This window comes from Malania oleifera, chromosome 5 (assembly GCF_029873635.1).
Source record: "Malania oleifera isolate guangnan ecotype guangnan chromosome 5, ASM2987363v1, whole genome shotgun sequence".
NCBI classification, from domain to species: Eukaryota; Viridiplantae; Streptophyta; class Magnoliopsida; order Santalales; family Ximeniaceae; genus Malania; species Malania oleifera.
The window spans coordinates 12,845,522-12,871,760 of NC_080421.1; the positions used below are offsets into that span (position 1 = coordinate 12,845,522).

Consider the following 26,239-nt stretch of genomic DNA (forward strand, 5'->3'; position numbering starts at 1 on the left):
GCTTAAAATATTTGAGATGGTGCATGAACATACGATTTCACATGATTCACATGGGGTGAAGAGTAATAACCCCATTCCCCATTTTTCCTAGGATATTACACCCTTAAACTCTTTTTCAAGCATATGTTCTTATTTTGATCTTTGCCTATATATAAGCTCTAAAAGAATCTCCTTTCCGGAATACCTAAAGCAGTGGAGGTTTCTTCTTATTTAATCATGGTCGCCTTGACAACTATAGCTAATTACATTACAAAGTAGTTTCGTGGAAGGCAACACAAAATTGAGATTAATAAGATAATTGTGAAAGAAAAGGATTTGTAACTCAATGAAAAGAATCTCTAACCGCTAATCTCATTAACAAGTTCAAGGATAAAAGTGTCGAGAAGACAAATAGGAAGATTGAGTGTTGTCAAGATGAAAAAGGTATTAATAAGGCTCAACATAGTTCAAAAAACTAACCAAGCAATTCATTTCACCTTTTTGACATCATTATTTGTCCAACAACTATAAGACATGATCATGAATACCATAAGAGCACAACTTTTGGTGCAATACATCAAAGTGCTCTTCCCTACTCAAAACCATACACTAAGGGAAAGATAACTTGAGGATACTCATTGAATATCAACCTCTTGCGTTCCGATAGTTCAATAAAAAAGGCAACCTAAAATAACATGTTCTCATTTCTTCCGAAATTTTATTAATGGTTGTTTTAAAGGTCACCTCCATGCCTAATAGCTCCCTTGCTTAATCAAAGGACATGCCTTTGATTGGTATACAAATCTGGACCATGATTCCCATGAAAGTTGTTAATAGATAGAATGAAAACTTCTAAGTAGCTTTTGTATCGTTCGCCAAACTGTTAGTAATAATTAGTATGATGAAGCTCAAAATAGAAAGAAGCTGAAAGGGAGGGGGTTATTATTGATTACATTAACTAATGACATGCTTTGAGCTTAGATTGCAAAAGCTTTGACAGTTGAAATGTGCATTTAAGACAGGCACTAAGGCCCTCTTTATATTCTCTAGGGCATTAAACCGAGAATGTTAAGGGAATAATTAGTCTCCCACCCAACATGGAAGTTAATGATGGTGAAAAAAGGCCCTACAACACCAAGAAAAGAAATATCAATTTAAAAAGAGTGAGAAGCTTTCAAAAAGATCAACAAAGTAATCAAAAGCAATTAGTACATTAATTGTTGAGATTTCGGCAAGTCATGCAAGCTTGAGCAAAGAAGGCTATTTCATCAATGGAGGTGAGAGGATATCCACCAACACTTAAGAACTATAGTATAGTTGAAGAAATATCCCTTCCTTGGTTCGGATATCCCAAGCATGTTGGAGGACCTACTAGAAAAAAAATCATTTAATCAGTCGAATTAGAGTGACATTTCGATGTTGTAGCATGCATTTCATATTTTTATCTTCTTTGAGTAGATATGATAGTGAGATGGAATTTATTCTTCCACTGTCATTGAGTGAGCTCTCTATAAACATATAGTGCCCCTTGAGACAGAATCATGTCATGAAACTAAAGCTTGATATTACTAACTCAACATGTAATACAAGAATTACGATTTATACAATCCAGTAGAACGTGATTAGAAAAAGCAACTGGAGTTGAATTCACACTAGGGCCTGCAAAAATTTCTTCAACATCTCAATCATGATTTGTGATTCATAGCTTGAGCAAATAAAAATGCATCTATGGGAACTCTAGTTTTATTCTATTGTACGGGGTTGTTAGATTGACCTGGTTAAACAGTTGGGGTATGGGCAAGATGACAGCACTGCCAGACAGTATTCTTCACTGTTAAACCAATGTCAATAGTGCTTGTTGGTTTCAACACTTATAATGCAGCAGACATCCTGCAGCACCAGAGCATCATTCCAAACAGCTTTCGATCAAATTCATGTTCAATCCATTATTTTCAATGCAACTAAAAATTTTGACAAAAAAAAAATGCTACCAAAAATGGTACAACTCATTAAAAAACCCACTGCCAGTGACAATCATCATTTTGACCATTAAAATGAAACTGGTAACTCGCAGCACTGCAAGATTATTCTGAACATCAATCATTAGCATCTTTGTGTTTGGATTCAGGACTTCAATAGGAGCCCCAGGATGGCTTCAGTGATCTTGTGCCAGGAAGGGACAGAGCAACAGCTTCACTTGACTTGAACCAACCTAGCTTGTCCATGAGTTTCATTACTAGGTCGCCCACTATATAAGAAATGCCTGAGACGATAACCCCATTGCATGCATAGTACAGCACAGTCTTGATGTAGACATTGAACTTGGGTGGCCTCTGGATGTGAGCCTTCCCGATGGAAAGTACAATAATGCAGAAAAGGGAAACTGCCATTGCTGCTGCAAGCTTGAGGTACTTAATGTCACTCTCCCAAAATGAGAAGGCATAAGTTACAACAGGTACCATGCCAAAAATGAGGAAAGATAACACAACAAACGTCGCATGGAGTAAAAAATTCTCTCTCTGCCCCAGTAGCTCTTTATAGCGATCTACTTGCCCGCTGGTTTGAGTAGAGGTCTCTTGAGAGCGATCATTTTTCAGCTCCATGAGCTGTAAAATTTTATGAGTGAATTCAAGAAGATTGAAACTTGAATGAATGCAAAAAGAAATAGTCACTTAAAACACCATGGCAAAATATGCCTCTCAAGTTATCATTCAAAGGACTTAAAAAGATCTTCAAAAGCTTCACTCCAAACAGCATTAATTATTTTTTTGTTTACCATGAACAATGCATCCTAGAACTTCCTTCCATATGTTGGATTAATAAGGGAATGCCAAAACAAATTTTCTTGAGGTTCCATTTGCTCCAGAAATTACCAAAAATTATAAAATGAATACACGTGCACACACACAGATGAGGAGGGGCAGAAGCGTACTAATGTCATTTGAATTTTTCCATGCATCATTATGGTTGCAATACTATTGTAAGCAAAAAATTGATTGTATTTAATTATGCTATAGGTTTAAGAGATTGCAGCAGTGGAAATGCATTGCATGTGCAGAGAGACATAGACAAGGAGGGGCAGAAGCGTACCAAAGTTATTTGGATTTTTCATACACCAATACAGTCGTGTTATTATTGTAAGAAACAAATTAATTGTATTTGCATTATGCTAGAGGTTTGAAGAGAACGCAGCAGTGGAGATGCAACATGTGAATAAGCTCCGTAAGAAATGTGTGCTACCTAAAAGGTGATGATAATGAAACTACTGCATGAATTTAAAACAATATGTGGTACTAACAAAATGAAGGAAAGAACAGAAAAATATTTTGGCCATATGATGGAAGAATAAAAAAAAATATCCCTAAACTAGATTCTGCAAATATGCAAAAGGTTGGATATGGCTCAAGATTATAGAATGAAATGCATGTGATATCTAGTATGCGTGCATAAATCGGTATACCTCTCTTTGCTCTTCTGTGCATGTTTAAGAATCACAAAATTAGTTATAAAAAATTAAATGTTAAGTAAACACGGCATGCAAATATTCTCTATTGAAAAAAGCAAAACCATGAACACTAAATGAATAACACTGAAATTGAGAAACTGGCAAAACTAAATAGAAGAAAAAGGTTGCAGAAACTCCAGAAATTCAAACTAAGATTGTGTTTACTGCAAAGAAAACTGATTCCTCAATTCTGATAAATAAGATGCCCCTCAAATCTGATATGACATTGAGCTCATGTATAGAAATTAAATCGAACACCCATAAGAAAATAAAACCTGGCTTCTTTCTAGTAGATAATGTTAAATTTTTATTTTTTTTTTTTCAATTTTTTTTTTTTTATAGCTTGAAGAAACATGTTCTTGAAGTATGGCTAAAATGAGGATGTTGAGATAAATTAGCAGTAAGCTAAGAAATGATAAAATAAATATTCATGAATTTGTGAACAGAGTTAGATTAAACAAAATATATGTTTTGTTTAATGGTCATTTTGGAATAAAGTCCAGAGACTGAATGATGCAGGACAGCATCATGGAATTACAGCCAACAGATAATCTAGGAGAAATAGAGGAGAGGAGAGGGAAAGAAGAAGGACGAAGGAAGAGAAGGGAGGAGATACAAGGAGGAAAACACACATCCACTTTCAATTCAAATTCATCAAAACCTAACTCTTACATGACTTTCACACCCTATTTGTAAGAAAGTGGATTACAAGATTTTACACACATACCCCTAAGGATACATAAAATTACAGAAGAACCCTAAACTACACAAATATTACATACAAACTCCCAAATACACCATATCACATACTAATTAAACTAGATGCAAAAACCCTAAAATACACAAATATTACAAACCACCAAATACACATATCATACACTAATTAAACTAAACGCACAATAAACTATTAACAAAACCTAAAAACCCCTTAATCCAATTCTTCTAAATTAGTTTCCTAAGGTCTAACCATGGTCCTGTTTCTTGTCCTACATCACTGAAGGCCTAACAAAAATAGTTCAGGTTTACACCCATGATAGCCCAATGGTAAGGGTGAACTGTCAACTTAAAATGTTTAGGTTGTTTTCTAGCGGGATCAAACTTGCATTTGAGAATTTAAGTGGATACTCATGGCAGGGAGTTGCTATGCTATGTGTCTTGGAGGTAGCAAGCCAATTTATGGCTGGACCTACATTGTCCCCAAAAAAAAAAAATGTTTGACTGAAGACTTTACGAAAATAATCAAATGGACATGCTTTGATTTACGAGGAGAAGATAAGTTGGTAATTACTGGAATGAACCTAAGGTCCTAATGGAAGTTGAGTCTGAGACTGAATTTGTGTACATGACCTCAAATGGTTGGGCAATGCTTTCAATTGCATTGGATATTTTTACCAAATGATTTTTTTTTTTAATAAAAAAAAAAGCAGCTTTGTTTTGTGTTCCTCAGTTCAATTTAATTGGCAAATAATTGGCTATTTGGTATCTTTGTCATTCATCTCCTGTTATGCATACACCTCTACAGCACAGATTTCTCAAATCATAGTCATAATGATACCACAATCATCCACCAGCATCAACACACTTCTTTTGCAAGATTCAGTTTTCATTTTAAAGGAACACAGAAGAAATATTAATCTTCTCATGCCACAATGCAGATGAAATTCTCTGGAACCACTCCACATAATATCGCAAAAATTATCCATAAAAATGATTAGGTTCCTCTTGTACGTTAAAGGAGAATTGACAGGTACTATATTTGAAAATAAAACTACATTACTCGTAGCTGAATATCATCAATGTTGAACTACTCCAGAGAAATAAAAAATTATAGCTAAAGAACTAACCATAGTTGATATGAAAAGTTACTCACATTATGACCAATAATAAAAAGTCCACCTATCAGATTTGCTAGTCCCAAGGCCAGAATGTTCACTGCAATAAAACAAATCCAAATTACTCTAGCAAAATTTAACATTCTCACAACAAAAAGACAAACATACTAGGAAAATTCAATATGTTTTTTCTACAGAAAGGAGTGCAGGGAATATTTAAGAAAGCAACTTAAGCTCTGTAAAAAGTATGTACAGTATCCAGAAGCAACAGCAAAGAAAATGCTATGTGAATTTATTATGTCATTACCTAGTAAACTAAGGGAACAAAAAGCAGAAGGCCATACACATGCAGTCTCCTAGGAGGTTGGGTAGTGGGTACTCATTCAGATTCAAGAAAGAAATGCATTTTATATTTAGTACAAGTGCATAGACTGATATATCTTTCCTTCGACTTCTATATATATATATATTAAAAATATGTTTTATTACCAATATACAAGATGATGAATTTAGTATTAGGATGAATTTTCAGACGATAAGCTACGAGTTGGTGTAGCAGCTTATTTTGTCCCAACAAATAATTGAAAAACGAAAAAAGCAAGAACCGAGCATCTGTTGAACTTACTAACAACTCAATTCATTTACTGCAAACACAAAAAAATAATCCAGACTGGATCCCAACACTTCATCTGACTCAATACGGTCTCTTTAGACCAATTATTATTTCATAGAAAAATGATTTAAATGTTAAGCTGTGATCTGTATTAAGTGGAAAAATAATAAAACTTTGAAGCATCAATACAAAAATCTTGATAACTGCTTGATCTAAGTGGACATTGTACGATTAAAGATTTGCAATTTTTGCAATAAGAAAATTTCATACAGTAACAGAACTATGTTTCAAGATTTCAATGACATGTATTAAAATTTCGAACACTTGCCTGTGTCAGCATCAGCGCCTGCTGCAGATGTCACAATACCTAAACTCGCGATTGATTCAATTAGACCACCATACACAATGCTTTTTAAGATCTCCCATCCTTTAGCACCTTTTCTTTGTGGAATTGCTACTTCGGGACAGGAAGAGACATGCTTAATCCGTTGAACTGTTGGTTTTTCTGGCCCTGCTTTAAAATCTAGTCTTGTATCATCACAACATCCCATGTATTGGATATTTGGAATGTGAAGACGAAAAAACAACCTTACAAGTAAACATTTCTCATAGAAACATAATATGTGAGAGATTTAACAGTACATTAGAATAAATGAATGGTTTAAACGTGATAACAAAAGAAATGGCACAATCATTGTGCAAGAATTAACAGCTCCATAACTAACACACATATTTTAACTAATATGCTTATTGCCAGTGGAACATGGATTGATCTATCACGGAGAAGCATATATGTGCATTTTTGAAAATGAAATTGCTTGTTTCTTGTCTCACATTTTTTAAGCAATCTCAGGATCATATACAAAATAACTCTACAAGAAGTCAACAACACAGTTCAAAATTTTGACCAACTATTTTTTATTCTAAGAGCAATGAAAAGAAAGGCAGTTTGGTTCAATTCATGATATGAGATCAATCCTACAAAAACCTATCAAATTAAAAGGTTCATTGTGCATATTTAAATCAATTTGTTAAACATGAACTTTGTTTTTCTACATAGCCATCAAACAAAAACATAAGTATGAAAACTACTGAAAGTAGAATTCAACAAAAGCAGTTCATAGGACAAAGGATGTGAAACGACATTTCCATACCTTCAATGTTCTGTTGAAGATAGATGTCACGTTTCTCTTCAATTTCATTTTTAGGCCCTCCATAGTCCAGGTCCCGTTGCATGTCATTTTCATCTGCATAGTTTTATACCAGTCATTATGCGTTGAAAGCATGTAAAACTCAATTAATCGCAACATCAAAGAGGGGTCATAGCCAATTGAAATGGAGGAAATCTTGAGTTTTCAAGTGCAACGGCTCAGGTTTGATCCATGAGAACAGCCAGATCTTGCAAAAAATGCTAGAAACTAGGACTCTATCCCTCCAAAAACTTCCAAGGGCCCAACTGGTAAGACCATTACTGGGGACTCATTTTTTTTGTTTTTTTCCTTTTTCCTAAATCATAACATCTACACTTTCAACATTTTAAAACCAAAAAATCATTCAGTTCTCAAACTCAGAGCACAGCAAGAAAACCATAAGTACTGGAATGAACATCTGATAAATGAAAGTGTCACCCACCTCTACTTGACAACAAAATGTCTCTATTCACAGCAACAACAACAACAACTATGTGTTTCTATTTTTTCAAACAGTAAATATATATTTATGCACTTGTGTCTGCATGCATGAGTATAACTGCTAATAGCCATAGGTCAAAATATAAGAGGCAATAAACCTCCACCAATACTTAAACTTTTATATTCAGTTTGTGCTAGGGTTTAAAGAAAAAATTCCTACACAAATTATATAATCACAAAGGGCTCTAGTTTCATACAAGTGGTTAAGAATGAATATGATCTTCAAGGCTTCAATATTCATAACAGAGACAATGAATTCATAGTTATCTTCTCACAAAATTCTCATATATAAATAATATTAATACACATTACATAATAAGAACTGCTGCTCCTTAACATAGAGACAGAAGGTATAAAAATAGGAGGCTTGGACTTCATTTATTTACACATGCACATAATGCATCAAGAGAGAGTTCATAATACAATCAGCAAAATCATGTCACTTAATTTAAATTGTAATGTTTCTCTAATCATTGGGTGTAGGCATAAAGTGCACAATTTAGCCAAAACTCAAACGACTGATGCTGCAAAAGAAAATATGATTCATGAGATTTTGGAATTTGGAGTACATTTGAAATTCTAACAGGACGTCTCATCTTAATTCTCATGAATCATGACCCTTATAGATTGTCCATACCTATGTCGTTCCTTTTCATTGCATCATCTAATTTCCCTCCAACATTGACTATCACTTCAGTGCTTTCTCGGCCTCCTTGTTTTCCAGATTCCTGGGGTTCAGGAACACATCAATTACAAGTCAATTCCCAGACAACTGAACAGACAATGGAGCATCTTGAATTGATGAATTATGACCACTACGAACATTACTGACTTACTAATTCATCTGTTATATGTGATATGTGCGAAGATGAATCAGTCACTTGCACATCCAGCTGGCAGTCATATCCTGCATCACCATTTCAAGTTAGAAATCATCCTAGAACAAAAGCGTGAGTGTAAAATATTACTCAATTCAATAACATGTAAACTGCAAGAACAAGTGAATTCCAATATCTCTTTCACTAATTTGTTTGTCCAGCCATTTTGTTTAATAAGGACCCGCAATGGTGTAATGATGACTTATGACACCAAAAAATAATAATAATAATAATATTCAAGCAAATTGGTTCACTACTTAAGAGGTCAGAACCATTGTTTGTGATAAACTTCTCAGCAAGATGTATAAATTCACTCTGTTGCAACGAGAGTGGTTGAGGCACTTGAGGAAAAAATGATAATTTATTTGTGCAATATTACCTTTAGAAAGAGTGGGAAAAAAAAAATTGAAGGATTGAAACTAACATAATACCTGGATCAAATGTAACTTCCTTCTTGTTAGGTATAAAAAGAGATATGAACCAATTTCCTGTTAAATTGGCCAAAATTGTCAACCCTTGGTACAATGAATTAGTCAAGAAATGAAAACTTGAATGCATCATGGCATAGAGGTTATGCAATGAAACTGACAAAGACTAATGCCAGTTCCAGAAGCTCCTTTAGCAATCAATCTATATGTTAAGTTATTGGGACTACAACAGTAACAGCATGTGGATGTGTGCATGCATACATACTAATTATAAAACTGCATGCCCTAGTGATATATCAAGCATCAAGCCTTGAAGTTTGAGCTACTTAAATGATAAGTTAGATTTAAAACCTTAAAAAATGAGAGAATGCTTGTTTAATAGTGGCAAACAGTTCTCTTTTCCATTTTCAGTTTTGCAAATAATTACAAAAAATGATTCTATTTTTCCAACATTCTGTAGGACTGTAAAGATGATTCTGTTATGCAATTACAAAACAACGGCTCTCCATTACTGTACAATTGATGCTGAAAATTTAAAAACAACTGTAAGTCACATGCGCGGCCCAGGGGTGGGGGCAGAGATTAAATGGAGGACTTATCTTACTAACACAAAAAGGAAACTCCAACCAAAAAGGCAGTTTTAATCTATATGTTTTGTGTCAGATACTCAGATAGCCAGATTGAAATGGAGGGTTTATCTCATATATAATTAGATACAAGAGTGACAACTACAATCTAATCTCTTACTAAGAGTGGCAAAATGCAATTAAAGAGTGTTTCAATTTTGTGTCCTTCGGAACATTTTTTGCTTTGAGTGAGACATATGAATGGGTCCCATCTTTAAACATCACTCCACCCACCCTTCAATGTTTCTTTGCAATTTATTTGTTCGAATTCCAAAGGAACCAAATTGTTAGGTGATAAAACCTTTTATTGGTCCTCACCTAACAGCTTTAGCTTTAAGGTCGAGGTCCTTCAATATGGTGTAAAGGCTCTTTGAATGATCAAGAATTTGAATCCTGGGCATCACTATTCTTATAATTAAATTTCAGCTCACGGTAAATGGTACGCCCATTCTTATCAACACTTTCAAGCCCAACGGGCCTTCATTATTTATTTATTGGGTTGGGGTGGGAAGGGCCAGAGTTTGAGATGGAAAAATATATTCTCAAGTCCCTGCCTAACAGCCTAAGCTTTCAGGTTGAGCGATTCCTAAATACAAATCAAATCCAAAATTGTCAATGAAGACAACACAAAAAAAAACCATATTTACGCAGGAACATGAAAAAAGAGAGATCATAAGTTACTAATTGCAGAAAAAAGACATTAAACACAAATAAATAAATAAATATATATATATATATATGCGATTTTGTTAATGTCAGTCTACTAATATATTTAAAGAGTATGCCAGCATTATAGTTATATTCATAAACAGTTTGCTCACAATTAATTACAAAATGTTGCATGCAAAACATAGCAAAGCAACACCTGTATTAAATAACTTTTTTCTTGAGCTTAAGGTGGTGCAGGAATCAAGTAAAAGCTTAGGAGTATACAAATACTAAAAAAGAGAAAGACCCAGGAGCAGTTTGTGGGCCACAGGATGTGAAATTATACACATGTACTTTTCAGTCTTTTTGACAACAGTCCTGTCCTTCTCTTCAATTTCATTTAAAGATCCTCTATAAAGCACAAACCCTTGCATCATTTTCATCTCATTTTTTGTTCCATTCACTAGACCAAGGAAAGTCAACTGGTAAAAAGTAATCATCGATTGTATATGTGATCTAAACTGTCACATTGACATCTAAGAGAAAAATACTAGAAATTGGCCATGTTCCTGAAAGCATAGCAGGTAAGGAAAAGTACGAAACAATCAGTTAATTGAAAATTTATGCACAACACTAATATGATGGGAAGAAATTCCCACCTATAAAAATGATGCTGGTGACAAAAGCAGCATAAAGAGCAACAACTACCTTTTTCTGCCATTTTGCACGATCTAGGGCAATATCCTCTGAGAAGTGGAGCACTGTCAAATCCTTATGCATTATCTTAGTCCAAGTTATTCTAGGTCTACCCCTTCGCTCCTACTGCCGCCAACATTAACTAGCCACTCTTCCTCATGTTACTAGGCTTAACTTTGCACATGTCCAAATCATCTCAACTGCCCTTCCCTTATCTATAGAGGCGTTATCCCTAACTTACCACAAATGTGTTCAATCCTTTTATCATTTAGAAGGGCTAACATATATTGGCCTAACACAAACATATATTGGCCTACCACAAGTTTTAATAGCCAAAAGTATTTCCACCAAGACTTATAAATGAAGAAATTGATTGTGCTTTGTTTAACAGTTTAGAGATAAAAATTATCGACATTAGTTTAAAAACTCATCAAAAAGCTTAAGCGTTTAACAAGTTTTAAACAAGATGAATATAGTCTTTATTAATTATAAAAATAAATTATGAGCACAACATTTGCTACTCATCAAGTTCTCAAGCATGGTGATATACACCTATTGCTTGATGATGGTAAGCCTTGTATAGAAAAGCAAAGATCTTCTGATCCTCATGAAATGCGACACATTATCCTTTTTTCAACAAAACATTCAATAGCAATATGGAAAACAGATTTTTTTTTTCCGCCCTCGCGCGCGCGGGGGGGAGGGGTGTGGGGATGGGAGGCGGTGGTGTTAAAAGTTAAAACAGGCACACAATGTTGGGCTTTGTGGAGCCTAGTTGTGTTTGATTCGGATGATTACTCGATCCGATATAATGTTGCGTGGTTTTTTAATTGGATATAGAAACCATTGTTTGGTGATTAGGGTTGGCTGTCGCAGTTGTTTTGAGAGAGAGGAAATATTGCACTGCCACACTCTCTGTATTTTTCTTCCTAATAATAGTGAAATCCCTGCAACTCCGTGGACACGTAGGCAAAATTGCCGAACCATGTAAATATTGTCTTGTGCGTGTGATTAATTTTCTTTGGCGTGTGTATTTCTCTATTTTGTTTCTCATAGGATTTGGGAATTTCGTATTAATTTCCTTACACACAGCATAGAAGGCATGGTTTTCACAAACTGAGATACATGCAGGGCCGGCTCTGCCTTTAGGTAGTTGAGGCGCCCGCCTAGGCCTCCCAAATTTTTTCTTAATATAATAATATAATTTTTGAGTCTCAAAAGTTTTTTTAATTAAATAATATATTCCCATAATTAGTGATTTTTCATCTCAAAAAGCTAGAAAAATTAATTTTAAATAAAAATAAAAATTAAACAAAATATTAAGGGTAGTTGATTAAATCATTCGCTTAGGGCCCCATATTATGAAGAGTCGGCCCTAGATACATGCACAAATATACATACATGAAGACACATGAAATTTAATGGCAGAATCATCAAAATCATATGCCACTTATGTTCACTAGCTATTTGGTGACAACAACAATCCACTTGAATAACAAGATGCTGTAAATAAAAATATATGTATATATATATTTTACCACAAGATTATAAAGCATTTTTTTGTCAGAGAGGACTTTCTGTTCATCCTTCTCATGCATGACGTTGATATCTTGCCCATACCTGTATCATTCGTTTTCTTTGCATTAGCTGAGTTCCATCTGACATTGATTATCCCTTCATTAGGTTCCTTGGGTTCTAATACTGGAGAAGTTACAGTATCTTCTTGGGATTCTTGGGGTTCAGTAGGCGCATTAATTACAACTCCATCATTAGTTGATTCATTAGCTGCATGTGATGGATGTGCAGCTGAATCACTCTCTTGTACATCCAGCCGAAGCCAGTTCCTGTATCCTGCTTCAGAATTTTAAAAGGATGGCCCAGGAACCATAAGGAACAACTATACATACAAAAGAACATCTAAATAACAAGAATGTCAAAAACCTGAAAATGTATAATGCATCATCAAGTATAATAAAAGTAGATCTTTCACATGCCTAAATGAGCAGGTGTTCTACCTTTTTTCATTGGAGACAACACTAATAAGATGCACAAAAGCAGACTTAGAAGAAAAAAAAAAGTAGATAGTTGACCTTTCTGCTTAATCATCCCTCTTTTATTTATTTAATCATAAAAGAAAAGCCAGAAAAAATCCTAAGTAGCCCTCCTAATATCATCATGACAACATATTTCCACTAATTGATTGTCCTAGATATATTTGCTTGTTCTTTACACACACAAACACGATTGATGGGGCACTGGCACACTGCGATGGCATAACACCACATTGAGGAAAACAAAAGAAGGTTTGAATGTAAGAAAACTGGTTCACAGGCTTAGGAAACAAATATGTCTGCAAGAGGTGGTAATTCCAACTGTTGCAATATAAAGTAGTTAAAAGGCAATAGAGAAACAATTATAAATAATATTTTTCACAGATTACAGATGTTTGAATGAGCCAAACAGCTTAAAATTTTTCAAACAATTCCATACCGTGATCAATTGTCCCCTCCTTGTCTGGTACAAAAAAAGATGCAAGCTGATGCCCTGTTAAATTGAACAGAACTTTAAAATTTAGAGCAATGATGAAGGCTGTAATATTATGGGTTTGTCAGGAAATGAAAACTTGGATCTATCGTAACAAAGCAAGTCTGAATCCAATCTTAACAACATAAATAAATTCCACTGTCAAAATCTTTATTATATGCAGTCATAAACAGTGGTTCCCCACTGCAAACAGATTGAAATGGATAACTTATACTGCTAATGCCATGTAGGAAAACCCCCATAAAGTAGGACTGATTTTGATTGAAGCCATCTCATCCATTGGAACAACATAGGCCTTGCCTTACAATGACTTTAAAAATCATCCTGAAAACTAAAAATACTCTCCCTCCCTTCCTCCCTCCCTACAAAGAATTGAAAACTAAAAAGGTCAACCCATATCTCTATGGGTGTCACAATTCAAAAGAATTATTGTGTCTAATATCACAATTCAAATGTTCTATTCTGTCGTTCTATCTTGCTATGGGATGTACTAAAACTTTCAATCGTGTAAGGAAAATGTTTACAATTTCAACAAAGGACCATAACATCTATCATGCAATCACCGATTGAAATATCCCTCATCACTTCAACATTATGATTCCCTTCTCTTTGCAGCTTTAATCTCCCTAAAAAACAGCAGTATTCATAGAGATTTGAGAAGGTGTATGAAAACAAAGTATAAATCAAATGAAGTATCTAAAACGCCCAATAAGAACACACAAAAAAAAAAATTGGCGCTTATGATGCACGCAAAAAATTAAATCAAACACTGATTGATACATGCATACATGTAGTACACAAATAACAACACCACCACCACCACAGCAACCAAGCCATAAGTCCCACTAGGTAGAATCCGTTATACGAATCCATTCTTTTCCATTCAACACACTCTAGGGCATATCCTCTAAAGGTAACAAGTTGTTGATTGCTTCCTTAATCCTTACTACCTCAGTCCAAATTATTCTAGGCTACTCCCCCCTCCCCAATCCCAAACCCAAACCTCAAAATGTCAACTGAATCACCCTTTCTTATTGGAGTGTTTTTTGGTCCATCCATATTAGCTGTCCTTATCTTATGTTCAACAAGTACAACTCCTAATTTACTAAGGATGTTTTTGCTCTTTATGTTATCTTTTAGAGTTATATCCCTCATCCATCATAGTATTTATATTCCAACTACAAAATTTTGTGAATATTCGCTTTGTTAATTTCCAGCAGTCTGGTCCAAATAGTGTTGGTCTACAATTTTCCTCTAAAAAAACTTTCTTCAAAATCACAATTATACAGTACACCAGATGCAGTTCTCTGCTTTAATCAAATTACTTTTAACTCATGGTACCAAAATCTACTACTACTAAGGAATTTATCAACCATCAAGTTTAACATTTTCTTCATTATTTCTCTCAACCCACAATAAAATACAAAAATGGAATTTCATATATCTTATCTGACTTCTACTTCTCTCGAAACCTCTAGATTCTAAAACTTCTATTCATAGTTCTTACTTATAATATACTCCACCTCCAGTTTCATATATTGAAACAATATTATTTGCAAACAGCATACTCGCTGAACCACATCTTGGATATGCCTAATAAGTTCATGCATAAGTACTCAAAACAAACCCTCGATGTACACCTTAAGTGATTGAAAATTTTCTATTTTCTCCTATTGCACTCCTAGCAGTAGTTATCAATTGTGTTTATATTTGTGTGTGTGCATCAACACACTGCTCATCAATGGAGACATATAGTAAGAATTAAGATAATAAGCAGCAAACAGCCATAAGCAGATTTTATATTTATTCAAATGTTGATAGGAAATGAGATTGCAATGTGAAAATTGTATTAACAATAAATCGAACACTAAGCCAATTTTTAATTGATCACATAGCAGAGTAAAAAATTAAGTGCTCCATGTCAAGACATAATATAAAATTTCTTTCCACTCTAAAAAAACTAACAAAACATCTAAAATGTAAATTCAGCTAGAAATTATTTATGATCTTATGTAAAAAAAATTGGTCTTTTATTCATAGCATTTCATCCAATCAAAAGTACTACTATGAAAGGAAAATCTGAAAATTTTCTATAGGTTCCGCAAAATCCACAAAATGAGTTAGTTCCACTGCAATTAAATCCATTAATTTGGCCCTAAGTCTATAACATAAGGATCAGAACTGTCTAATACGGTTCCTTTTCTCAATATTTTTGTAATAGAAACGTGCTTTTCTTAAACGTAGAACAAATTGATTGCTGTTTTTGACAAGTTCTTTTATGTTCAACACCAAATAATGAGATGATATGGAATAATCATCCTCTACACTTCTAATCAAACACAGACAGCTCCGAAAGTATAAGATTCTTTATTGCAAGTCCTAGCATATCATTTTACAAGTTGAATTCATTTTGCAGCTTGGTTGACTACTAGAAGGCTCACTTACTTCTTGCCATGAGTTCAATCCAAAAAGTACATTAGTGCCATCCCAATTTGGATTGAGAAGCTCAGTATGCCTTATCCATCTTCCAGTGAAAAAGCATAGGAGATGAAATCATACTCTGCAGCAACTTCATGACACATAATTGATACTGCCAAAACTAACCAGCCTTTGATGATGTCCATTAATAAAAATATTCTTTAAATTAATGTATCATCCTCCCATTCTGGTTGATGATGAATTGGTGGGAACACCAACATCCAGAAGCAAGTGCTCATTTCTCACTCAGAAATGCTAAATATATTCATATGATGCTATTACTGAATCTCATTAGAAATTTGATAATTACTTCTCCAAAAATTGCACCCTTAACATGAACAATGTTCAGAGTTATTCTCACAAGTGACCAATATCATGCCTAAAGAATGTAAGAGACAGAGGCATGGTATTTTAGACAATAAAACAAAGTATAAAAATCAACAGCATTGAGAAAAGATAATACCTGCAACAATGAGGAAACTGAAGCAAGATGTGCATCTGAAAACATCGACTGGCTCATCACGCTGTGCAGACGTACGTTCACGTTCTCTTTTACGAAGTATAACTTTTTTTACACAACAATTACAATTAGGGCAGTAAAAATCATATGCTTCTGGATCTTCTAACCACCTCTCAAGATCTACTTCTATTACTTCTCCTTCACTTCCTTTTATTAAGTTAACATGCGCTTGTTTTGTTGTCACATTGTTAGAAGGAGTAAGATGAATGGCTTCTTCTGACTTTTTAGAAGACACAACTTTAAAACCAGGTAAGATTTTCTCGCTTACAATTTCTTCTTGCTTAGTAATTGTTCTACTAGGATGCCTTTGAGTTTCAAAATCATTTATTGGGACATCCATGTTCCCATCTTGAGAACTTGTCCCAGAAATTGAATGCTCAATGCTTTCATATTTTATTGCAAAATATCCATTAGAGGATCTGTTACCTGCAACCAAGCAACAAATGTTAACAATCCCCTACAAATATCTCATGCATAATATCTACATATAGAACAATTAATAGATATGTAGAAACTTTCCAAAAACAAAACTAAAGAAACATGCAAAATTTGCAAGCCAGCCATGCAAAAATACCATTGGTCAACCCATATCCAATCTAAGTACAAACTCTTGATCCTAATTGTATATGCTAATCCATTTAGATGGCATCTAATGAAAATGACAAGTCAGCAGGCAACCAATAATAAAGGGAAACCAAGTGACTATTGCGCTTCTGGTCTGCCAACAATGCCTTTTTTTTTTTTTTTGAAATGCATAGAAAGATGTTTACTCCCTTTGATAGCTTGTTGGGCTCACTGCCAACAATTTAAGCTTTCGGAGCAATTGGAGATCTAACATAACGATGGAACTTTGGCTTTAGGAGTTGAAATCAGAATAGGTTCTGTATTTCTTGAATGAATAATTTGTACAAGTCGATACATTATACTTATAATACAATCGGGTATGCTAAAGATGGAAACAATCTCCTAAAATAATCTCTCTCAATAATAGACAATTCTCTACATAAATATCCCCTAAATCACTCCAAGACACTTAGGATTTCTACACACCCCCTCAAGTTGGATCATAGATATTGATCCTATCCAATTTGCAAATAAAATCATCAAAACTCTGTCGGACTAACCCTTTGGTAAAGATGTTTGTTGTTTGTTCCTTGGTAGGAACATAAGCCATACAAATGGTTCCCTCTTCAACCTTTTCTTTGATAAAGTGTCGGTCCACTCCTACATGCTTAGTCCTGTCATGTTGAACTGGAGTGAGAGAGATACTGAAGGCTGCTTTGTTATCATACTAGAGTTTGATAGGGAATTTCACCGTGATCTGTAGTTCTTCCAAAAGTTTCCGTAATCACAGTCTTTCACATATCCCTTGTGCAACTACCCAGAACTCAGCTTCGGCACTACTTCGAGTCACTACATTCTGTTTTTTACTCCTCCAAGTCACCAAATTTCCCCATACAAAGGTGCAATATCCGGTGGTAGACCTTTTATCTTCTGCTGATCCTGCCTAATTAGCATCTTTGAAAACTTCTACTTCCTTACTTTCACTTTTCTTAAAGGATAGTCATTTGCCCGAACAAACCCTTAAGATACTTGAGAATCTTGTACACAACCTCTAGGTGAGTCTCCTTTGGTGAATGCATGTGTTGGCTTACCAGACTTACTGCAAATGCGATGTCGGGTCTGGTTTGTGATAGATAGATTAGTTTATCAACCAATCTCTAACACCTCTCCTTTTCAACCGATATTCCGCAGTCTTCAACTCTCTTTATTGCTTCAAAGGGAGTTTCACTGGGTTTGCTTCCAAGCATGTCAGTTTCGGTTAGGAGATCGAGGATATACTTTCGCTGAGAGACACTGATACCCTTTTTTGATCTAGCAACTTCCATTCCCAAGAAGTACCGCATTTGTCCTAGGCCTTTAACTTCAAACTCAGCAATTAGGATTTTCTTCAATCTTTCCATCTCCACTGTATCATCTCCATTTAGGATTATATCATCAACATACACAATCAGAATTGTTCTCTTCCCACTTTCAAACTATTGCAAAAACATAGTGTGATCTGATTGCCCTTGTCGATATCCTTGGTTCTTTATCACCTTCGCAAATCTGCCGAACCATGCTCTAGGAGATTGCTTGATTCCAAATAGGGACTTCTTCAGTTTACATACTCTGTTTTATTCACCTTTCTTACTAAAACCTAGTGGTATTGTCATGTAGACTTCTTCTTCGAAGTCGCCATTTAGAAATGCATTCTTAATGTCGAGTTGTTGTGACTTCGTAAGCTTACTAACTAACATGAGATTAAAAGGAGATTTAGGAATGTATAAAGCAGAAGAAAGAGAGATAGAAGGAGTAGGATTTATTGTTGCTATCCCCTTAATAGCAATAGTAGACCTATTAGCAAGGGTAACATGAGGTAGATTTTAAGGATACTGAAGATCAGAAAAGAAGTTGATTGCACCTGCTATATGGTCAGTGGCAATAGAATCGATAACCCAAGGACTACTAGGAAGGATACCAGATGACAAACAGACTATTGGATTACCTTTCTAGGCAAAAGACACAGTGTGATAAGATGCTTGTTGAGACGATTGATATCGTAGAAACCTTGAATATTCCTCCTCTGATATAGTCATAGTACGCGGTTCACTCAAACAAGTGACTGATGAAAGAACCATACTTTTGGAATTTGCAAACTCCATCCCAATATTCACAAACTTAGACCAATGATCATAAGATTAATTGCAAGAACAATCAGAACAACCACAAACAAGGTGACCCACCATGAACAAGTCCCAAATAAATCAGTGCAAGGCTGCCACAGCATCAAGAAACTCAGACGCAGCCCAAACAAGCAACACACAGCACTGGAACAATTGGAGAGGTGAACCACCGAAACTACCGTGGACAAATCACCAACAAACTTATACAACACTACCACAGCCTCACAAAAAACAGCTTATGAGCACTGCCACTCCTCCAGGAAAGTCACTAAGGACTGTTACTAACACCAAACAACAACTAATGAATTACCACAAGTGCATGGTGACAACAAAGATTGGATCTTTGAGCAAAACACATGCCCAACAGCTGGATAATTTGGTATATGGAAGGAATTAGAACATTGAATCAAAAAACACAGCAAATCCCACTGTTTAGACCCAATACACACAATAACCATTGATAAACAGCTTCACGAAGCATCAAACAACCATTCCTCGGGTGCCGCACATGAGCAATTAAAAAAGGTGAGATTTTTGGACAAAAAACATCATGAAAAACTCCAATAACATGTTAATAGAGGGATTGAATCACTGCTGGATGATTTCACGACAAAATCATGCCTGAAAATAGCTTGATGCACCAGCGTGAGGGGTCGGCCCTGGCAGCCTCAACCGGCACATGAGGGCGCATGGAACACTGCCTGAAGATGGGATTTCAGTGGGGGGCAGATCAGCAGTGTCTATGGTGTTGTTTTTGCAAAATCTATAGCAGATTTGATGTTCTCAAACTGGCAGTGTAGCCCAGAAAATTCCAGCAACTGGTCTAACTTTCAGCTGCTGCTGGCTGTTTTCTAGGGCTATATTATTGCTGCATTGCTGGAAATTCTTCAATGATGGTAGACATGCAGTGGATTTTGGGTTTCAAGCTTCGGTTTTGATGGTGGTTACAGTTAAGGTTTAAGTTTCAGAATCATGCTCCAATACCATGTTGAACAATTGGGTAAAATGGATGACCTAAACTCAGTGATAGGACTCTCCCTCTATTTATAATATACGTCAAGTACAATCGGAATGACCATAATATCCTTACTAAATCACACTTATTACTAACAAAACTCTAACACATAATAATAATGCTAAATGACTAAAAAACCATTAACCCAATAGAATTTTGACATTTGGACATACGTGTAACAATTGATTCAAAATATAAGGATTGGAAGATATTAAAGGCAAAAATCAAAGGCTGGGGATGTAGTTTCACCAAAATCTTCCAGCTTGTAAATACTAAATACAGACAATATGAAAAAACCCATGAAAATATATATATAGAAATGCTAGCAGACACCCTATGTAATTTACTATATTGATTATAGGATTCTTTTTTTTTTTTTTTTAATTATTATTATTAAAGGGAGGGTAAAGCCCAAAAGGGCAAAAACAGAGGGGGCTATAGAATGAGGGAAAGCCAGTCCAGCTAGGGAAAATATTCAGACAACCTGACAGCGGAGAAATAAAGATATGAATACCCAATATATTATAGGATTCTATTAATAGTGAAACCAGGTCCATTAAAATTTAAATATAAATTCATTTAGGCAGTGTTTTGAAGCATGGATTTCGAACATTATAGTTGGATTTGAGGGGATTTGAACAAATTTCAATACAATTTTACGCATTATCTTATCTAAATCCAATATAACTCCAAATCCAAGGCCTCTCCAAACATAGGATTAGAATAATCTAAATAAATAGCCAATTTAATAAACTTATATAGATTTACTATTAGAATTTCCCAATAAAGGTAAAAGAATATTTTTAAATACTTAATAATAAATGGGAATATAAATACCATCAACAAATTCAAGACAAACATTTTCTAATGCTTCGAAGGCTAGGGCTGTAAATTAAGTAAAATTCTCCAGCCATCCTAATTTGATAATTTGAAGAAATGGTTTTCTTTAATCCAAATACAGACTTTTTTTTTTCAGAATTTGAATATGTTATTCATTTATCCAATTCAAATTGTATGCTTAAAAACGCAAATAGAAGTAATGAAAATGAATTTGTTATAAATTGCAGTCAAAAGATTTTCATATATTAGCTCCAAACTTCAACAAACTTCTTAGTAGCAGCAAAATATTTATATTAAATAAAAAAATTACAAAATTATTTATCTACAAAACTATTATTATATATGCAATAATATTTTTTTTTGGTTGTTCTTGGGAAAATTAATATTAATCACTATCTAAAATTACAAAAAAAATTAAATGGTCAAGATTTTATGCCTTATCCAACTATTAGAACACAAGTTAGATTTGCATAAAAATATGGAATATTAAAATAGGCTTACTTCAATATATTCATACGTTGTGTTGGAAATTTAGTAATAGAAATTGCATTTAATAAATCTAAAATAATGATTCATCCAATACAAATAATAATTAAGGTAAGAGAAGCAAATAACTTAAAATACAAAAAACATTAATAAATCTATCTAACAAAAATATTATTTATGATAAACATTATAATTATTAATAGAAGTTCTTATTTTTTTTTTTTTTTTAAATTTAAACAAATTAACTTAGAGCTATGGCATCTTCAAAAACCCAATGACTAGTACAGATGAAATGGCCATCATTTTTACTTTCTAGTTTGTAGCCCTAACTCCCATGTTTCAAAAAAAATGGGGGGAAAAGCTATGTGTGTGTGTGTGTGTGTGTGTGTGTGTGTGTGTGAGAGAGAGAGAGAGAGAGAGAGAGAGAGAGAGAGAGAGAGAGAGAGAGAGAGGTATGAGATGCCGTACCGGTGTCCTCAATCAAGGAAGAAATATTGGTCACCAATCTTTCCTCATGCTCTTCTTCTGGATCTTCTTCGGTTTGAGTAATGGTAGTAGCTGTAATGGCGTGTTTGCGGCGGCGAGGTCGTCTTTCTTGCAGAGCAGCTCCCTCGGCCTCCGCCGCGGCGGCCTCATCGTCCTCCTTCCACCACCGCGCCACCTCCGCCATCGCTTCGTGGAGTGACCCACCTGGCCCGCTTTTCCCTACCTCAAGGAAAGTAAGCTCAGTTTCCGGCGCTTGTTTCTTAAATACTAATAATAATGAAAGAAGATATCCACTAGCCATTGCCATCCGGGAAAGATTTAATTGCAGGAAAAAAAAAAAAAAAATTGAATGCAACAAAGAAAGAAATTTAAAAAAGAGCGCCTCGTGCATATTAATTTATTAATTTTTTCTATTATTACCCAACAGAAAAGGTAATTCTTACTTTGAAATTGATTAAAAACAATTTCATCGTCTGGATTTTGCAGTGCAGCCTCCTTTATGACGGCAGTATGACACCCGCTGTCACTGCCATGGCTTTAAGGGAAAAAGCCTTTGAACAGGGGAAGAAAATGAGAAAAACCAAAAAAGAAAACTACTACTTAAATTTTAAAATAATAAATTGTCATTTAATTTTAAAGGGTTGTCGCTAAATAAAAAATGGCGCGTTTGCAAAAGCAAAATTAAATAATTTTAGCTATTTTTCGTTATCTCTCGTCATTTTCTTGTGTGCTTAACTATTTTTCAAAATTGATTTGTTAAACATTAGCAATGAATTAATTTACATTCTGCATTTAAACCTTGGTTTTCCAAAAAAAAGAAGAAAAAAAGAAAATCATGCGACCAAAAAATTAGAATAATTAATTAAATTATTAAGAGATTTTTAATACTTAAATTTAAAAGCAAGATAATCAATTAACGCACCTAATTCGTCCTGATGAAGGTAAGCAGCTTTGTACTCCACGCTTTCCTTATCCTCTCCTTCAAACGCCACCACTCCTACTGCTCCCTTCTCTCCGACTCCTCCTTCTTCCTCCTCCTCCTCCAGCTTCCATTGCTGATGACCTTGCAGCTCAGCCATCATATAACAGTACCCGTGCTCTTATTCTGGCCGGCCGGCTGAACGACGCTGGCCGGAGATCGATCGATGTAATGTATAATTGGTGGGGGAAAGGTAGCTGCGCGCGCACTTGGGTCAATGACACAATGCACATATATTTGCCCAGCAAATTAAACCCCCATGCATATATATATATATATATATATATATATATATATCTGAATCTCTAACAACCTCATGGGCTGTCTCAAGGGGGTGTAAGTGTCGAGCTTATTTGCGAGTTACTCGGACTCAACTCGACTCGATTCTACTCGAATTCGAGTTGAGTTTGAGTTGGTTGAGTATTTTAATGAATCATTTAATATAAATATTTCTCCAATAAAGAAAATCAACTCATCTCCCAATTAATTAGAGGAGGCATCCTAGCTAGGCTTGACTGTCCCCCATCATTTTTATAATTAATGAGAGTTGAGAATTCACATCTACATATATAAACGTGTATGCACATTGAAATACATATATAGTCAACTAAGCTATAAATTAATAGCAATATAATAATAAAAATTAATTAATTAAGGAATGAAAATTTGAATTTCCCGAGTTAGCTACTATTAAATATCTGAATTCTTATTTATAAGGGTGCAACAAAAATTTAATAGTAAAGACAGGATATATAATATCATAAGTACGCAAATCGAGGCAAGTGATTGAGGCTTAAAGGTTTACTAATTTTCAATATTGTCTCATATTTTAATAAATTAAATATTTTATATATATGCAGGGGACCAACGTGGTGAGCACATACATACTCAATATTGGTAGGTAGCTAGCTCATCACATGTGACTCTCATGTCTACATTTTGTACGTACTAATTAGGAACGCAGCAACATTGACTTCGAAACATATTTGTACCTCGTTCACATTTCTCCACCACTAAGATTGGGAAGATGGCACATATTTATTTAGTTGCAGCCTGCAGGTTTGGTCATCAATAAATTAAGGAACATATGAGCTGTCCCCATTTATCAATGCACGGATTATTTATGAATGCACGGATTATTTATGAATGGTTCAGTGTGAATAATGATTTAGTCCTAGATTTTGAATATTAAATTTAAATTTGTGTGAATTTGAATGGAATTTAATATAGTTAGGTATTCATGTATTTATCTTTCTTTTTTGCGGTATATAATTTTTTAAATTTAAGTTGGTATAAACATAATATCCATAGATTTAATTCAATCAATAAATTATCGATTCTTAAAAATAGTTTAGAATGGGCTATAGTGTGATTTTTTTGGGTAATTTAGTTCAAAAAAATTTAGTACAATTTAGTAGTTATGTGAAAGTTACGTTTGCAAATATGAATTTTAGGTCTAAATTTGTATTTTCATGAATTTAAATGAAATTTAATAAAATCTATATTATTTTTATTTAAATTTATATAAATTTAAAATTCAAATTTAAAATTCAAATTTCGAACTCGCTAACATATTCAGATGATAAAGTCAAATTATGTTCATATAAGTCATCTTAAATGTCTCAATACCAAAGTAGTGTTTCACTCACAAGAACATTGACAAGAATTACTAATTTACAAATCATTTAAATTATACATTTTTTTCTAGATTACAATCAACATGACCAAGAACATAAAAGAGGAATTCAAAAGATAAAGGAGTGAGAATTAACTTTTATTTAATAAGTCAAAAAAAAAAAAAAGACCGGCATGTTCATGTAAGTTCATGCCCTGAACTAGGGATGTAAATAAATTTGGGCTATATACTTCATCTCACTTTGCTCTGGTAGACGAATTAAGTAATTTTTAAAATGATTTGAGATAGAAATGATGAATTTTGCGACAAGAGACTAATTCGGGAATAAATGGGAAATGAATTCCCACCCTAAATCCATCCCACCTTGAATATTACTGGTCTACTATTCTTAATCGAAACTCATTTCGAATATAAATAAATAAACGTACAAATATATATGTCCATGTGCATGCTTATGCATAAATACAATATTTTAATTGTACCATGAAACAATTATTTTATCCCATGAAACAATCCTCACAAGGGAGGTCTCAATGTAATATTTCAAATTTTAGGATAGGTCTATGCAATTCCCAAAAAAAAAAATTTGAGAGCCATATGATAAAACTAAAAGTTATTATAGTTGCTAGAATTAATAAGATATATTAATATGCAAACAAACAAACAAAACCAAGCCTTAATTCCCACTAGGTGGGGTCGGATATATGAATCCTTTTCCACCAATTTATGAGATCATGAACCATTTCTTTTAACAAATTCAGAGATATTAAATTCTTACTCACTATCTTCTTCCAAGTTATTTTAGGTCTGTTACTACCCCTTCTACTACCCCCTACCGTAACTAACTCACTCTTCCTCAGTGGTGCACTATGTAGCCTACGTTGCAAGTGTCAATACCATCTGAGTGGTCCCTTCCTTGTCTTATCTTCTATAGAAGTTACACCTAACTTACTGCAAATATGTTCACTACCCTTTCTATTGCCCCCCACCGTAACTAACTCACTATTCCTCAGTGGTGCACTATGTAGCTTATGTTGCAAGTGTCAATACCATCTGAGTCGTCATTCCCTTATCTTATCTTCTATAGGAGCAATACCTAACTTACTGCGAATATGTTCATTCCTTAATTTATCTTTCAATGTTATACCACTAATCCATCTAAGCATTCTTATCTCGGCAACTTTTAGTTTTTGGATATTATGTTTTTTTGTCACCCAACATTTCGATTTATATAGCATAGTTGGTCTTATACCTATTATATAAAACTTCCTTTTTAATTTTAAGGGTATCCTACGATGACATAGCACACTTGAAGTATTTCTCCATTTTACCCAACCCACTTTAACTCTATGCATTACATCATCTTCAATTTCTCCTTCAGCTTGCATAATAGATCCAACATTCTGATCACATAACATAGTTGGTCTACAAGGTATCGAAATCTACAAGTGCTATTTATTTCTTCATCAACAAGTTTAACTTTGTCTCCAATATTCCTCTTATCATTACTAAAATTACATTTCATATATGTTAACCTTATAGGTCACGCCCTGGTTTTGATAAAGACAAATACTCTTATATTTAATAAATATCTAGTTCATGTGCAGGTTCATATTAGTATATCATCAATGGC

At 34.2% G+C, this 26,239-nt stretch overlaps 1 protein-coding gene across 15 annotated transcripts; it reads right to left on the bottom strand.

Annotated features, from left to right (window-relative positions):
* Positions 1 to 1,806: 1,806 nt before the first annotated feature.
* On the bottom strand, positions 1,807 to 23,225 carry LOC131156390 (membrane protein of ER body-like protein). Of its 15 annotated transcripts, none has more exons than XM_058110032.1 (12): positions 22,914 to 23,225; positions 21,974 to 22,210; positions 16,382 to 16,864; positions 13,387 to 13,440; positions 12,517 to 12,747; positions 8,930 to 8,986; positions 8,457 to 8,527; positions 8,258 to 8,348; positions 7,084 to 7,176; positions 6,258 to 6,440; positions 5,355 to 5,416; positions 1,807 to 2,585 (listed from the first exon to the last, which is right to left on the bottom strand). In XM_058110032.1, exons 1-12 carry the CDS (start codon positions 23,071 to 23,073, stop codon positions 2,112 to 2,114), a joined length of 2,196 nt encoding a protein of 731 aa, XP_057966015.1. In that variant the 5' UTR covers positions 23,074 to 23,225; the 3' UTR covers positions 1,807 to 2,111. The 15 variants fall into 15 exon arrangements, with proteins under 15 accessions (XP_057966015.1, XP_057966010.1, XP_057966014.1 ...); XM_058110027.1 differs by having other exon boundaries at positions 6,258 to 6,452; XM_058110031.1 differs by having other exon boundaries at positions 6,258 to 6,443; positions 22,914 to 23,218.
* Positions 23,226 to 26,239: the final 3,014 nt, after the last annotated feature.